Source organism: Gossypium hirsutum, chromosome D04 (assembly GCF_007990345.1).
Source record: "Gossypium hirsutum isolate 1008001.06 chromosome D04, Gossypium_hirsutum_v2.1, whole genome shotgun sequence".
Taxonomy (NCBI): Eukaryota; Viridiplantae; Streptophyta; class Magnoliopsida; order Malvales; family Malvaceae; genus Gossypium; species Gossypium hirsutum.
In genome coordinates, this window is record NC_053440.1 from 53,997,424 (window position 1) to 54,014,561 (window position 17,138).

General features: G+C 31.8%; 2 protein-coding genes across 3 annotated transcripts; both read left to right on the forward strand.

The window, feature by feature from the left end:
* The first annotated feature begins 3,172 nt into the window (after nucleotides 1-3,172).
* On the forward strand, nucleotides 3,173-6,960 carry LOC107898345 (guanosine nucleotide diphosphate dissociation inhibitor At5g09550). Its single transcript, XM_016823856.2, has 13 exons — nucleotides 3,173-3,413; nucleotides 3,721-3,783; nucleotides 3,875-3,958; nucleotides 4,068-4,175; nucleotides 4,268-4,440; nucleotides 4,547-4,658; nucleotides 4,730-4,810; nucleotides 4,894-4,956; nucleotides 5,170-5,271; nucleotides 5,369-5,493; nucleotides 5,648-5,858; nucleotides 5,995-6,069; nucleotides 6,598-6,960. Exons 1-13 carry the CDS (start codon nucleotides 3,246-3,248, stop codon nucleotides 6,646-6,648), a joined length of 1,416 nt encoding a protein of 471 aa, XP_016679345.1. The 5' UTR covers nucleotides 3,173-3,245; the 3' UTR covers nucleotides 6,649-6,960.
* A 1,217-nt stretch (nucleotides 6,961-8,177) lies between these two features.
* On the forward strand, nucleotides 8,178-16,422 carry LOC107898781 (probable ubiquitin-like-specific protease 2B). Of its 2 annotated transcripts, XM_041090918.1 has the most exons (20): nucleotides 8,178-8,388; nucleotides 8,746-8,796; nucleotides 8,919-8,993; nucleotides 9,666-9,731; nucleotides 9,803-9,972; nucleotides 10,148-10,238; nucleotides 10,344-10,393; nucleotides 10,844-11,041; nucleotides 11,140-11,215; nucleotides 11,902-12,010; nucleotides 12,342-12,407; nucleotides 13,016-13,147; nucleotides 13,641-13,841; nucleotides 13,951-14,006; nucleotides 14,095-14,188; nucleotides 14,425-14,515; nucleotides 14,639-14,758; nucleotides 14,887-15,273; nucleotides 15,539-15,652; nucleotides 15,738-16,028. In XM_041090918.1, the coding sequence occupies exons 1-20, from the start codon at nucleotides 8,220-8,222 to the stop codon at nucleotides 15,750-15,752; spliced, it is 2,331 nt and encodes a 776-aa protein (XP_040946852.1). In that variant the 5' UTR covers nucleotides 8,178-8,219; the 3' UTR covers nucleotides 15,753-16,028. The 2 variants fall into 2 exon arrangements, with proteins under 2 accessions (XP_040946852.1, XP_040946851.1); XM_041090917.1 differs by having other exon boundaries at nucleotides 15,539-16,422.
* Nucleotides 16,423-17,138: the final 716 nt, after the last annotated feature.

Consider the following 17,138-nt stretch of genomic DNA (forward strand, 5'->3'; position numbering starts at 1 on the left):
AGTATGAGTTTAAAATATCAAAATTATGAATTCATCGTATTAGATTTGATTATTACAATCCTATGTGATAACTTAATGGTCAAGGGTATTCATGCTCTAAGTGTGACCTGAGTTCAAGTTGCACTAGTCTCGTTAGTTGTTCAGACTTTACCTTATTATTGTAATTTAAAATAATATTTTTGGTTATAAGTCATAGCATTAATCATCATACACGTACTTGATTGATTGAATATTACAATACATGCAATTACCTTTTCTTTTTTTTTTAAGTATCTATTTTACGACTCAAATCCCTACTATTTTATATATTTTTATATAAAATGTTCATACAATAAATATATAAATGTGGGTCCATTTTTACATTTCGAGACAATTGTTTTCAAACTTTGATGAAATTTACTACAAAACTTAAATCATAAAAATTCTAGTATTTTACCCACATTTATTTCAAGTTGTGGTCAGGCAATTAGATGACACAAGCTTCAGGTGAATTCAAAATTCTTTTTGGACCAAGATTAAATTATATATTTTTACGATAGTAAAAATATAATTTTATCGTTTTAATAATTAATATTTTTATAATTTTTAAAGAATTAAATCGAATTTTTATCTTTTTGAAGAGGCTAAAATATAACTTTAACATTACTAATTTAAAATTTTATAAACCATAAAAGAACTTAAATCAAAAAGAGAGGCCGAGCCCTACCGTCCCCTAAATTCACCACTGACAAGCTCATATATTATCATTATTTTTTCCTCCTTCAATGGTGTATTAATAAAAAGAAACTACTATAATATTTTAAGCTATTCTCGTCATCAAAATTAATTAAACATGAATATATACAATGAAAGGTACACTTGCATTACTCAAACTTAAAATAGTTTTATTCACTTACATATTTTTTTTATAGGATAAACTACATTCAATGTTACTAAATTATTAGTAAATTTAAGGCTCGATCATTCAACTTTAAAAAGTTACAAATTGATCATTGAACTTAAAAATTTTCATTTAGGTCACTAAATTATTAGAAAGCTTTTATTTTAAGATGTTTAAGTTTTTTTAAAAAGTACGACTAGCGAGCTCTAAGTAATGATTTGATGATCAATACGGTGGATTAATATCCATCAATGAGTAGAAGAACATGTTAGAACATTTTCAAAATATATATAGTGTTTTAATAGCTGTAAATGAAAAGTTAAAAGTAACGAAAAATTATGTCAATTGGTTATTAACAAATAGTCATAATTATTTAAGTATATATCTATTGAATAATTATATTTATTGTTAAAAAGATATAACTATCTATTTGGACAGTTTTATTGTTATGAAGAGACATGAGACCTCCTATAAATAGGAGTAGAATTTCATTTGTAAGACACACATAAAAAACACATCATAAGTTTCTTTCTGTTCTCCCACCATCTTTTATATTCTTAGATTGTTCTATAAAGAATTAGAAATTGATATCCTTAATATACTCCGCTCAGTGCAAAACATAGACAGTCATTGAACTTCATTGTATTATCGAGATTCATTTGCCAGTAACTCTTTAGCATATCATAATATAGGTGGGGGCAAATAGAACCTTAAAGAAGTGGCATTGATACACACTTTGAAGCATTCGTTAATTTTTCATAAGTTTATTTTTATCCCAACACACCAACAAAACATACCTTAGATCCAAGTCAATTTGACGTTTAGTGGCAAAGATAAGAGAAGAAAGTTGTTTGGATTTTGGCTCATAAATTCATGACATTCAAAGTTGTTTCATAAAAAAAATCGAAGTATAAAAAAAAAGTGGAATGAAAGCTTTCAATTGGTGCAAGCAGTGTGAACAAAGAAGGCCATATAACAAAGATTTTAACAACCCAATGTCTTGAATGAAAATTTTCGAATAGTTCAATAATCATGTTGTAACTTTTTGAAGTTGGATGACTAAAATGTAAACTTACAATAGTTCAATACAAATCATAATAATTCATAATATTATATTTATTAATAAATATTTAAGTATTGAAAGTTTTTACACATAAAAGTTAAATATTTTTAGTTTACTTAAAAAGTATGATGATTTATAAGAATAATTTAATTCAGAATTAACATAATAGTGATAAAAAAAATGAAAATGTATAAATTTATTTTAGTATATTTATATACAGGCGAAGCAAAAATATAAAAAAATAACCATATAATAATCCCCACCCGTCTTCATCACCAAATTAAGATTACGGAATACTACAACAAAATGACAAATACAGAACAAGAACATGCTATTTCAATTCAAAACTTCTTTAAAACAACCAATAGTTATCAATCATTCAGTTAGAACATGTTATTCGTGCAAGAACGACTTAAATCGAACTTACAAAAACTCTAAAAATAAATCAGAACTAAGCAGGGACTAGTTTAAAACTTTACATAAAAGTGAGGTAAAAATGTAAAATAGGATGTCAAACGACCGTGTCCCCTGACAGTGTGAAAGGCTGAGGCCGTGTGGAAATGTAAAACTAAAAACCCACATAATAAACATACAAAAAAATAAAATTACTATAGTGTTTAGATCAATTTTATTTAACTCGATTCACTTGTTATTTATATGAACAAAAATATATTTTTATTTAATTTATAAATAATTTAAATTTTTTATAATATAAAATAAATATTTTATATTTAAATAAATGAAAAACTTTAAAATACTATATAATAATCGATTTAAAAATATTTCAAAAATTGATGAATCGAATTGATCTAAACCGGAGTTTGATTTTGTGCGATTTGATTATTTGAATCAATTGGCCTAAATTTTAAAGTACAGGGACTTAGAATGATTCAATTGGAGAATGTGGATCAAATCTACAATTGTACATATAGTACATGACAAGTAATTGAATTTGGCCAATCGAATTTAATTGATACTGTCTGGGTCAGGGTTGAAATTTCAAAATTCAAAAAGTGGAAGGACTAAAACTGACCAATTCAAAAAGTACAGGATTAAAATTGATCAAAATTAAAATACAGGGACTAAATACACCATGTTTACAAAGGACCGGGACTAATAGCAGAATTTAACCTCAATTAATATGGGGAGCATATTAAGCTCCACGCATACCACGCGCACAAAATAGCGTGAATTAAGTACTTTCCGAAAGGCGTTAATCTCGTTACTTCCCGCTGAAGACCTGTTCCAAAACACTAACAAGAAAAATGAAAAATAATCCAATTCTCTCTTCTTTTAATTTCAATGCACATTCATTGCGAGGGGAAAAAAAAAAGGAATTACTCAAACCTTAGAAGCCCCTGTATTGAGCACATTCATTCAGCCATGGATGAAGAGTATGATGTTATAGTCCTAGGGACAGGTCTTAAGGAATGCATTCTCAGTGGTCTTCTCTCCGTTGATGGACTCAAAGTATGTCATTTTATATCACTATTCTTTGATCTTTCTTTGTTTGATTATCATGTTTTAATGTTCCACAGCCTCTTGCAATCTGGGTTTTCGTTTAACAATCATGGTTACTTTTTCTTTTTGAAGTTGTGGATCATTTTCTACTTGGGCATTTTTACGAACGGAACGTGGGGATTAGTGTTGGTTAATGTGTTGTAGGGAGTAGGATGGATGTTAACGATACCCGAACTTTTCGTGTTTCTTGAAATATGTGTTGGTATGTGTATGATCCTCTAAATATATATGGTTGTATCTGCATTTTCCAAAATAGGTATTGCACATGGACAGAAATGACTATTATGGTGGCGAATCGACTTCTCTTAATCTTACGCAGGTAATTCTTCTTTTGATCATGTTTATTCGGTCCGTTTCTGACATTTTTCATCATACAATTTCTAATCTTTGTTTTACTGTCGTATGTATAGCTTTGGAAACATTTCAAGGGTGAAGATAAGCCTCCAGAGCAGCTAGGTGCAAGCAGAGACTATAATGTTGACATGGTTCCAAAGGCATGCGAATTTAGCTATTTTATGTTGTAATTTTCAGTACTTAATTTGCCTGTTGGATCCATATGAGTATCCTTGTGCCGGTTATTCATGTTTAATGTGGTTTTTACAGTTCATGATGGCCAATGGCAGTCTGGTTCGTATTCTCATTCACACTGATGTTACCAAGTATCTTAACTTCAAGGCTGTGGATGGTAGTTTCGTGTACAACAAGTCAAAAGTAAGGGATTGTATTTTTTTTTTGGTATCATTTGTTTAGTGCAAACTTTGTTCTATTATCGTCTTCAACAACCTGATTACCATTACTTGTAGATTTACAAAGTTCCGGCGACTGATGTTGAAGCACTGAAATCACCATTGATGGGGCTATTTGAGAAGCGCCGTGCCAGAAAGTTCTTCATTTATGTCCAAGACTATGATGAAAACGATCCAAAATCTCATGAAGGACTTGACTTAACTAAAGTAACAGCAAAGGAACTTATCTCGTATGTATCTCATCCCTATTGCCCTCTAAAAAGCTTGCTCTAGCACTTACAGTGACTGTCTGTCACAGTTTACTGGTCTTGATGCATGGTAATTTTTGCGATGTAGAAAGTATGGGCTAGAAGATGATACAATTGACTTTATTGGTCATGCCTTGGCACTTTACAGCAGTGATAATTACTTAGATCAACCAGCTTTGGATTTTGTTAAGAGAATGAAGGTAAAAGGTTCGTTTTGTATATTGTATCCATTATTTTAAACTGAGTATTGATGCATTCGTTTTTTGTATAGCTCTATGCAGAGTCTTTGGCACGGTTTCAAGGAGGATCCCCTTATATCTATCCACTATATGGACTTGGAGAATTGCCTCAGGTTTTTCATTATATGCAGTTTTCTTCCTACTTTAATAGAAACTTATTTGTTTGTTTGACCTGTTATTATGTTGCTATTGGCAGGCATTTGCACGTTTAAGTGCAGTTTACGGCGGTACTTACATGCTCAACAAGCCTGAATGTAAGGTAAATCTCCCGGAATGCAAAAAACCTGAATGTAATTTGCTTTGTTTTCTCTAAAGTACGCATAGTCGCTAACTAGTCAGTGAATATCATCTTTAAGCTCACCATTGAGTCATTTAGGGGACAGATGCTAACTTGTTAGAGAATGTCATTTTGTTACTTTGCTTTTTGGACATTTTATGATCCCGGTTTCTCTTGTGAAATTTCGGGTTGTAGATAGAATACGGTGATGACGGGAAAGTTATTGGCGTAACTTCTGAGGGTGAAACTGCTAAGTGCAAGAAAGTCGTTTGCGATCCATCTTATTTGCCTGATAAGGTGACCTCCAAAGAAACGATGCCTCATATTTTTTTGTTTCACGCATCCTCAAAACACAAGTATACAACTTCTTCTTCATGTTCATTTGATGCAACAGGTTAAGAAGGTCGGAAAAGTTGCGCGTGCTGTTTGCATAATGAGCCACCCTATTCCAGATACCAATGATTCTCATTCAGCTCAGGTTATTGTGCCTCAGAAGCAACTTGGTCGTAAATCAGACATGTATGCTGCTAACTTCCTCAGCTATTGTAAATTGCTTATGCATAAATATTCGAAAATTTATCAAAAGATTGCATGGCGAAGTAGAGTTCCATCGAATGAACAAGTTTTGTAATTGGTTTTCTGTACCTTCAGGGGTTAATTTTTGTTATTGCAGGTACCTTTTTTGTTGCTCATATGCACATAATGTGGCTCCCAAGGGAAAATTCATTGCTTTTGTTTCAACAGAAGCCGAGACCGACGACCCCAAGGTAGAGTTGGAGCCCGGAATTAAGCTACTTGGACCTGTAGATGAGATATTCTATGACAATTACGACAGATATGAGCCGACTAATGACCATACAGCCGATAACTGCTTCATATCTGCTGTAAGGACACTTCTCTTTCATTACTCTGCATGTTCTTTTATTATTTGAAACATCCTTGAACACTTGGAAGTATATATTTTCTCAGACATGGATTAATGCCTACATTTTTGCATCTTTGTTAAATGAATCATTGCAGAGTTATGACCCAACAACACACTTCGAAACCACTGTGAATGATGTGATCCAGATGTATACTAAGATTACTGGAAAAGTAAGGGTTTTCATCTTATTGCATTTTGATACTAATATATATTATCCAGATTTAAACCCTAAACCCTAACAAGTACGAAAATAATATTGTTATACCTGCACCTGATGAGCTCACCTTGCGCCCCATATTGACCTCACGGACGATACCCCTGATTAAAAGTCTCCTCACAAGCTAAAGACACTTACAAAGCCAAGATCTTGCGAGCCCTCTACCTCGCGAGTCCATGACATCACGAGCACATACCATGGGGTCGACACCCTTCTCAAAACCCTTTTTAAGAATCCTCTCTCCACACTCTCACCCTCTACCGTCTTCCTTCCTGCTCCTGAACTCTGATTATCCATATCCATCTCTCTCCGCTCTTTGAGTAAAACCGTCACTAAACCATAATAATCCCAACCTTGTATCTACAAATATATATAAAGATTTTGAGAATATCCGCATTTAAACTCAATCAGAGACTGAATAACATTAGGTAATATTGCAATGGTTGATTTTGAGTTGATGAAATTTTATCATACTGTGCAGACTCTTGATTTATCAGTGGACCTGAGCGCTGCAAGTGCCACCGAAGAATGAAAAATCTTGGAATTCTTTTTGTGCTGTCTCATGCAAAAGCATTTCCATTGTCTCTTTTATGTTTCATATTTTTTTTAGATTATGCAGAACTCAAAAAGTAAATTTATTTTTTTCTATATAATAATTCTTTTTCTTCTTTGTAGCTTCTATAAATGCTCTAATCCCAAATTCTTGCTTTTCAACTTAGATCAACAATTCCTCATAGCCAAATCTACTTTTTGTTTTATGAACAAAATGTGTTGTTTATTGTACCAAGCCTCTTAAATTGTGCTATTAGTTTTTGTATTATGTTAAGTTATGAATTATATACTTCTTTTAGATTTTTTTTTTTACTTTTGGAATTTTTTTTAGTCCTCGCTAAATAGTAGTTGTCAAATTTATTAAGTTGTATTATTTTCATAAATTTATGCAATAATATATGCAATACCATGTCGACTTGTTCTTTTAACATGCTACCACCAAAAAAAAAACATGTATTTACCTCAATACCAAAATTTTAAAAATTGAAAAATAAGGGAGTAATAATAATCATATTAAAGAAAATGTACTAAATTTACTACTTTACAATTAAGCAGAATTTTTCTAAATGAATTTATCTGGTATAATTGGACTGTAATTTTAAAATTTTAAAAGTAAAAAAACTAAAAATAACCAAACCAATAGTAATTAAATTTGTTTGGTTAAATTTTAAAATTAAAAAGAAAACAAGAATTTAATTTGACCAATTAAAAAATATAATGACCAAAATTGATGAATTAAAAAATATATGAAATATAAAGAATAATTTTCATTAACACTAGTTAAGTAATCAAATCTTGACGAAATTTAAGTTGAGGAATCAAAATGGATTTAGTTGTCAAGTTCAAGGACCAAAGTGGATTAAGAAAAATATAGGTGCCAAAGTGGATTTAGTTGCCAACTTTAGAGGCCAAAAACTATATTACCCCTTTGTAAAATGAAATGATTATAATTTTAAAAATAAATACGATTAATATATCAATTAATACTCCAATTTGACACTTTTTTCTAACATGATACCTCTATTTTTTTGGACTAAGGTACTATAATTTGACACTTTTTTAAATGTGGTTTCTATATTTGGCTAAAAAATTAATGTCGTCACCTTTAAGTATCAAGATATAACTTTTATCAAATACAAATATTAAATTGGATCAAAAAATAACATAAGTACCACATTATAAAAAAGTGTCAAACTCATGTACCAAATTATGTATTAAGCCTAAAATCTATTTTTATGAAGTTAAAAAAAATCTCATTTTAGTCACTTCCATTGAAAACTCTAATAAAAATCTGACATGGCATTATTTTGATAGATGAACAATGATTTTTGGTCACTTCCACATATCAAAATAAAGTCATGTCATATTTTTGTTAGAATTTTTAATGGAAAGGACCAAAATGAATAGATCATATAAGCTGAATCCTTAAATTGTAATTTTCTTATTTTAATTACTTAAAATTGGGTGAGAATGTAGTAATAAAAAAAAAAGCATTTAGTAATGATCATTTTTGTTTTGATTTTATTTGGTGAGTTGAAGAGCGGGGTGAGAATGAGTTGGAGTGCGAGTCAGCAGCGCAAGCGGTTCGACGTGTTTGATTTTGCCGCCGCCGACGAGAGAGTTGAGAGGGAGTCTGCAGAGATACTCGGAAGGTTTAAGAACCCTAAAAGATGCCTCAAGCCACCTTCTCCTCTCGGCAAATACAAGTTTCTTCAACGCTGTAATTTTCTCACTCATTTTCTGCCTATATTCACTTCAATCCCTCGGTGGTTACTATGTTTGGTGCCCGAGAAAGTGCGGGAAAATGCCATCATATTGATTCTTTTATATATATATATATCTAACGTGACTTGAAAGTTTTATAACAAAATGAAAATACTGCCGCCCGTTTGTTTTGTTCTTATTTGATATATTTTTTTCCCTTTTTAATTTCCTGGTTAACAAAAAATCAAAACCACCTTAACTTAATGCATTTGTTTCGTTTTATACGACTTCTTATTCATTCCATTTGCATTGGTTCTTTGCTAACTGATTTGTTAAAATGGCCTTGATGATTACATTTTTCTTTCTTTTGTAGTTGCTGGGAGAAATGAAGTTAGCAACAGTCCAATTGATCTTGAAGTTGAAGGTATGGAGTTGGTTTAGGCATAGTGTCATGTTTAGTCTTTTTTGTACTTGCTTTCTTGTTTAATATTTATAGCTTTCTTGTTTAATATTTATAGCTGTTCAATCTTTTTTTTGTCTCCTCAGATTGCAAGAGGACTAAGCTAAGGGAAAGTAGCAATGAACCGATCGAACTAGATTCTGAAGTTACAGAACCTCAATGTGGGTTGATATTGCTATTTTGTTTCTTTATGAGTGATGAATTTGCATTTCTTTGGATTTTTTATTGAACTAGATTTTGAAGTTACAGAGCGTCCAAAAGTTTTGACCTCTGATTGATTTCTGTGGAGTTGTAATATTTTTTTCTTTCTTTTCTTGCATTTATAATTTATTAATGGCAACTTTCATTGCTTTTGGTGTTTTTCTTGCTTTTTGTGTTGGGCACTATTTCCCTGTTATTCCACCTTTTCCCGGGTGGAAGAAGCAATTGGGGGTTGGAACTGAATTTGTACCTTTAAAGGAGAGGTATTGCTACTAATTAGGCTTGACGCTGTTATTCCATGGCCGTTTCGTGATGGCTGACATGGGAATGTGCATGTGTGTTACAGTGACATTTAGTATAATTAATTTAGCTTTTAGTTAGTTCTTTTCTTGATAGCTTTAATACTTCCAGCTCATATTGGTGCTGTTAAGGAATAGGTGAGGTATAAATAAAAAAGCTAGGTTCTAATATATATTTTGTTTTTGGAATCTTGGTTCTAATATTTGAGTAAGACACATGTATGAAATAATTAGAAAAAAGTGTGCATGAGAAAAGAACAGAGTTTTTAGTTATTATTGAATTACTTGTGCAATAATATTTATGTAACTATGTTTCTTTCATGGTATTTATAGTTTTGGAAAGTCACAAGACTTGGGAAAGGGGAAAGATTGATGGTCCGATTGATGTTGATGTTGAAGGTATTTGGCATCAGGTGTACGACTTCACTATTGATGTTAAAGTTTCTAATGTCCATCATGTAACTTTGTAGAAGTGCAAGTGACCAAGACTGCACCGAAGGCCAGTAGATATAAAGACAAAGACGTTAATGCTAGTGGTACAGGTCCACTATGCACATTTCCTGCACACCGTCCTGTGAACATGGGAGATGAGATTCCTGACTTGGATAACTCTTTGCAGTCTTTTTCTTCTAATGATGAGGTGTTCTGGCACCTTTCCTTTATTATCTTGAGCAAAATAAAATTCCACTCTAGCTTGTTCTCTATGCGATATTTAAAGTTTCTCATAATGAAATGCTTGCAAGAATTCTTCAAAAAGAAATGCTTGCAGGAAACCATTTGGGTAACATCCCACTTATCAATTAAAATGGCTGCAGAATGAGCAAATTGATATAATTTCAAATGACAATGGCTTGATTGAAATGAGTTCTTCATCAGCATTTGCCTCTTCTCATGTAGAGTTTGGAGGTATTTTCCTTGTTCTTTTAGATTTTGCTTCATAAGTTATGGTACCTTCTTTCTCAAGCATCATGTATTGGCTTGTGATCTTATGCAACATTCTGCTTTTCTCAGATTCTCCTGAGGAGCAAGTTTCGGCTAATGGTTCTGATGTACATGAAATTGTATGTATAGTTTTCTCCCTTGTAGTATTGACTAAGGAGTTTAGCTTTTGATGGCTGTTTAGAGGGTTGTTATTTAAATACTAACCACTTGTTGATTAATATATGATGTCCTGCATTGAAAGTCTACAAGTTTTGGTGCTTCAGATTTCCCTTAGAAATTCATTCATATATGGACTTGTGGAGTTAAACCTTCATTGATATAACTCTTATTCTGCTTGTTTGGTGTGGGTTAACCATTAACATTGTATCTTTTACATTTGTTTATAAAAATAAGTTGTTGACTTATTTCCATATTGTCTTGATAAATATTTTTTCTTTTGTATGCTTTACCAGAATGGCAGGATCAGTTTTTTTTTAATTTGTGTTATGCCACATTGTATTTATCTTTTTTGCTAATAAATTGAATTTCATTGTAGGCCTTTTTATTTATTATTTACTTGTAACTTGCAGGAAAAGGAAGATGTGGAAATTATCGTTTCGCCTGATTTTATAATGTATAGGGGCATGTATTGCACAGAGGGTCAGTTAACTTTTTCAAAAACCTTCCTCAAGTTTGAGGACTTTAGCGTAAATGGGACCAAGACAAAAATTAGTTTTATATGGGCTGTGGGTGATATCATTAGTATTGATGCAGAATGGTGTCAAAGGGTGAGTTACCAAAGGTGTTCATTCTATATTTTTCTTCAAAATTTTGCTGAGATACTTCGAGATTATAATCTTTGAGCTTAATATGCCGCTGGACACAGGTTGAAACAGCCATTATGAATTTTGTTCTACAATCAAAGAATTCTAAGAGAGCTGAAAATGCAAATGAAATTTCAGGTTTGCTAATTTTCACAAATAATTCTCATTGAATTTTTTCTGGGTATAACATGATATTTGAGGTTCTGAGAGAAAGTATCTGAACTCCAATTAAAAGTATACGTCCAGAAATCTGACATTTTGGAATATCACCTGTCATAGCTTAATTGTATCCTTGCATCATAACCTTGTATGATTTCATTTAGGGGAGAAAACAGCAGCAATCAATAGAATTGGGGCTGTAAAACTGGTTAGAATGAAGGTGGAATTCTAGAAAACTTAGGGTTATAAAAAAACCTCTAGTTTCTTTATATTAATTCAAAGATAATAATAATGTTGTGACCGTATATCTGTTACATCGTATTTATAATAGAATTCCTTGGAAGCAAAGTTACTACACTTTCTTGCAAATAAAGTTTTATTCTTACCCTAGATTTAAACCCTAAAGAAAACTAATAATTCTAGCCGTCCATGATATACCAAATACTTAAAATAACTTTATAAAATAAAACTAAAATCATAAAATATTAATAATAAAGCTCCTGCGTCATTGTATCTGCACTATTTCCTTTTTAGGTGCCATTTCAAAGAAACTGTCTTCAACCATCTTCTTCCAACAGGAATTGTTTTAGATGCTGTTGTGATCTCATTTATTGGTTTATCTTTTCTCAGCAATAAATTTTGAACTAGATTCTTGATTGCTGCAGTCATTGAGTCATTGAAGTTTTCAGTATATGATACTTGTTGGTCTGAAAGGCAGGACTCAATCAAATCATTGAGTGTGAGATACAGAGATGTATGGAACACTCTTTCTGAGTAAGTTTTCTACTGACTTTGTTTCTTATCGAGTTATCACTTTTTTCAATGTAGATCTAGAGAGTGATGGTTTCTTGTATTAGAATATATGGGCATTTGATTTTGTTTTCCCTGTCCAGAGAAATGGTGATCTTGCATATACCATTTGGTTTGACCTATTTTCTTGTTAATGTCGTTGTATTCTAGCTCTGATCAGCGTCTTCTGGCATTCACTGTGTTTTAGTCCCTTTCTTCTATTGTAACTTCCTATTTATGTGTAAATGAAAATTTCTTTTGTTTGCATACGTGCATGGTTTAATTGCATTGATTTAACCATTCATGATATTTGCAGCAAAAATGAAGAGAATACCTTGATGAGGCAGAATGGCAGGTTTTCTTCAAAGCCATATTTTTATGAGTAAGTTGAAGAAACTTCTATGTTTTTTTTACCAGTTGAGACAGAACATCTGGTGCTAATCGGTTTCTGAATGCATTTTAATGGATCGTTTGATGATTAGTACTTCTCTATATCCTTTTCCTTTCTCGAGGTACAAGCTCTATATTTTTTGGGTTTTATGGATTTAGGGATTTGAACCTGTCCTTTTCCTAACCCAAAAAAAAGAAAAAACTAAAAATAAGCTTTCAGTCAGTATCATAATATCTCTTTAAAGTTTTAATGATTTTACCTTCTTTTTTCCCTTCTGTTTTAGATCGTTTATAACTATGTTATATTTCAGCCCTTGCCCTTTTCTTTGAAGCGGTTTCGAGAATCCTCAGGATATATTCCCATTTGAAAATACTATTTCCTAACTTTTAGCATAAATGAAGTGGGAGTTTACCTTCAAGGACCAATACTGGATATGGTTGTTATGGCAGTCATTCATTTTCCTTCTTCTGTATATGTATGTACATGTGTATTATTTAGTTTTAAAGCTTTAAATCTTTCACCTATGTCTTTTCTATTTATCACTTAAGACTTTTTCATCTTTTTCGAAAATTGATGCATCTAACTAATTTGTTGTGCAGTTTTCATGAACATTTTGAAGAAGTTATCTATCCGAAAGGTGATCCTGATGCTATTTCAATTAGCAAGAGAGATGTTGAACTTCTTTGCCCAGAAACATTCATCAATGATACTATCATTGACTTCTATATTAAGTAAGCTTGAAATGATATATTCTATGTTCTTCGTTTTCTTCTTCATGCTCTCAAGGTTAGCCTATTTTAGATCTTGGATGTGCTAGTCTTCGTTCAACCTTGAGGTTTCATTTATCAAATATACGTGCAATATAGTTATGGCATTGGAAACATCTCGTCTTTATCACCATGTCTTCTTGTTTCAGCATAAGTAGTTATTCTACATTGTTGGATTAGCAGCATTTTTTTTTTCATTTCAAGAAATTTACTACTTTATAATATTCAAATGGTGATCTGCGCTTATACAATAGACAGCTGAAATTATCATCTCAAGATTCGCTGCTAGGTCTCTAATTTAACATCATAATCATGATGAATGTCTAAGTGCCTTGTGAGAGTTAATGAGAAACCTTCCCTATGTTTAATTTATGATCCCAAGCCAAGGTATTATATTATGTGTTGGTTCTATTCCCTGACTTGAAATGATTGATGTTTGTTTCTGATCCATTGGCAGATATTTGAAGAATAAAATTAAACCCGAGGAGCAACATAGGTTCCACTTTTTCAGTAGCTTTTTCTTTCTGAAGCTTGCTGATCTGGATAAAGGTTTATCTGATGAATGTCAAGCCAAATCAGCATTTCAACGTGTTCATAAATGGACGAGGAAGGTGGATATCTTTGAAAAGGATTACATTTTCATTCCTGTAAATTACAGGTGATAAGCTTATCTGTTTTTTCTTTCTTTCTTTTTTTTTTTTAACATGGCATGAGAGAACAATCTTTATGTAGCTTCCTAATGAGTTATTAACACATCTCCATGACAGTCTTCATTGGAGTTTGATTGTCATCTGTCATCCTGGTGAAGTGGCTAAACTCAAAGGCAAGCTCATAATGGACTGTCTGAGCATGGCTTAGCAACTAGGATTATGATTATCTCCACTTTTACCTTAGTTTTGGTTGTCTTGCAGATGATGCAACTGAAAATTTACTTAAAGTCCCTTGCATCTTGCACATGGATTCAATTAGAGGAAGTCATAGGGGCCTTAAAAACCTTTTCCAGAGGTAATTTCTTCATGATTATTTTCTTTAGTTGCGATGCTTTTATTTTGTTTGCAACTTAGAACAGAAAAACCAAAATGAAGAAACTTAGAAATTGTTGGACAAATCATCTGGCCTTGTTATTTTAAGATGGAGCTGTGTATCTCAAAATTTCTTGCTCTGTTTGAAATAGTCATTCTTGCTTTTAAAGATCTTATTATTGATTATTATATCCTCATTTCATTGCCATGAAATGACAGTTACTTAACTGAAGAGTGGAAACAGAGGCATAAAGAGGCAGCAGATGATGTTCCTTCAAAATTTTTAAATTTACAGTTTGTCCCACTAGAGGTATTGCTCCTCTTGTTTCTGCTGTGGTGTCGGTTAGCATGTTATGTATCCTTGTTTTTTTATTAGAAAGCATCACATTCACATTTTGCAAAATTAATTGACTATTTATATTTTATGGTTCAGCTGCCACAACAGGAAAATTCATTTGACTGTGGCCTCTTTTTGCTGCATTATGTGGAACGCTTTCTTCTTCAAGCACCAATCAATTTCTCCCCTTCTAAGACAACAGGATCCTCCAACTTTGTGAGTACTGCCATTACTTTCTTCAAGATTTGAAACTTGCATAATGCTATTATGTGGAACTCTTTGAAACTTGCTTTCTTCAACCTTCTTATATTCACCTTTTCTAATATTATCTTCGACTTTTTCAGCTTAATATGAATTGGTTTCCACCTGCTGAGGCTTCTTTGAAACGTTGTCATATCAAGAGGTTAATCTATGAAATCCTGGAAGAACAATCCTGTAGTTCCCCGTCAGTTGATGGCATCTATAAATACTCATCCTCCCTCTTACCCCTCCATAGTGAGCAAGATTCTGGAGTAAAGTCCATTGACCAGATTGGCAGTTCAGCAGAAACATGTCATGATCATTCCTCAAATTCTAACGATTTGATACTCTCTGCTGCATCCCCTACAACAGTTCTAGAAGGCCAGAAAGACTCGGAATTAGAGATTTTTGATTGTTATGAGGTGGGAATTCTCGGGGGATCGCTTGTAAACTATACACATGGTCAAAGAAATGCTATGTCACCTATAGAGGTAACATTTTATTTCTTTATTACCAATAAGCTTAAGTCTGATATAAGATCAATTTGCCAATGAAAATTGATAAGGTGTGAATCCTCTGTCTGTAACTTTCTGATTTGCATCAATGGAAATTTTAGCATATAGAGAATATAAGCTGATTCACTGGCTATTTTCATTGTTATGTAATCATTTCTCCATGTCTTTTATTAGATGATAAGAAATCTTGCCAATAAGATTTAGCATGCTTGCACTTATCCAACATCCATCAATGAAACAGGAAATAGAAGAGACAAGTGAAGAAATTGCTGCTGATTCTCCCATAGATCTTGATGGTGAAGCTTCTGGATCGGTAACTGAATCTCGCTTATTCATACGGTGTCCTAGCAAAGACGTTAGTGTATTAAGTACATCATGGAACCAACATATACCATTGCATGTTGAGGATTCAGATTTTAACAAGTTGAGTGATTCTCCAGATTCATCAGAGATAAGGCTAGACGACGATGACCAGGTATCCAATCATGGAGGGGAATCTAATAAAACTATATCGTCCGCAACCTCAAATGAAGGTTACTCTGATTGTATTATTGAAGATTCTCAGGAGTCAAGTGGCATGATCATGCACGATGACATTGCAAGTACATGTTCCTCTTTGTACTTTGATAGGGACATTTCAGCTCTATCCCATCAACAAGTAGACCCGACTACGAAATTTGATCTTAAAGACAATTTGATCCCGATGACCAAAGGTGATGAAGAGCCAGTCACTGAGGTTCCCAAGGCATATATAACTTCTTGCCGAAGGAAAGCTCGAAGCTTTTCAAAATAGTTGCATTTCTGATCACATCAACAAGCAAAATCGATCTGAAAAGAGATTTCGATGCCGATGAATGATGGAGATCATGTGTCTGAAAGGCGATGAACAAACCGGCCACAAAGGGTTCCAAAGGTATATACCACTTCTTAGCACTAGTTAACGTTGTATACTTTTGTCTGTCATGTCAGTAATCCATGGTTTCCATTTTGTATATTCCATTTTCCTTTAGAGAAAGTTTAGTAGTTTTCTGGAAATCAAATTGAATATCTAATCAAATCGAATCGAATTACATTTGATTAATTAGTTTTTAAAAAATATTTTTATAAAGTATTTTAATTTTTTTTACTAATTTAAATAAATTTTTTATTTTTATATTTGTAAAAGAAAGTAGTTATAAAATAAATAAAAATAGAATTTAGTTTGGTTCAGATGATTTTAGTTTTCTAACTTACAAACAGTGAATCAATTTATTTGAATAAATTGAAATTAAATTGAAATAACCAATAAAATGGTCAAATTATAGTTTTGTCCCTCTATCATGCTAAAATTTAATATTTAATCCTTATACTTTGATTTGACATAATTTAATTTAATTGTTATTGGTTAGTTCAATCAGTTAGTATTGTTGATTTTATCAAAATGCTGATTTGAATTTTATTATTAGAATATATATATTTTAAAAATATAAATTAGCATTTTAACCATAATAGTTAATATTATTAATTGACTACTGAATTAATCGATTAAATCATATCAAATTAAAATAAAAAAAGTTGCAAATATAAGTATAATAAAGAGATCAAAATCATAATTTGACCCAAATAAATTATTAAATATAGGTATTTTAATGGAAAAAGATCAGTGCTTTTGAAATGCTTTTAAAAAGTATTGTGAAAAATATTTTTAAAAAGTTTAGTTTAAAATTGGAGTGTTTAGCATTGTTGTCAAAAAATATTTTTAAAGAATAAAATATTCATTTTAGACATGTTATTATTAAATAATAAATATGTATTTAAATAATATTTAAATTATTATTATAATTTGTTGTTAATATTTTAAT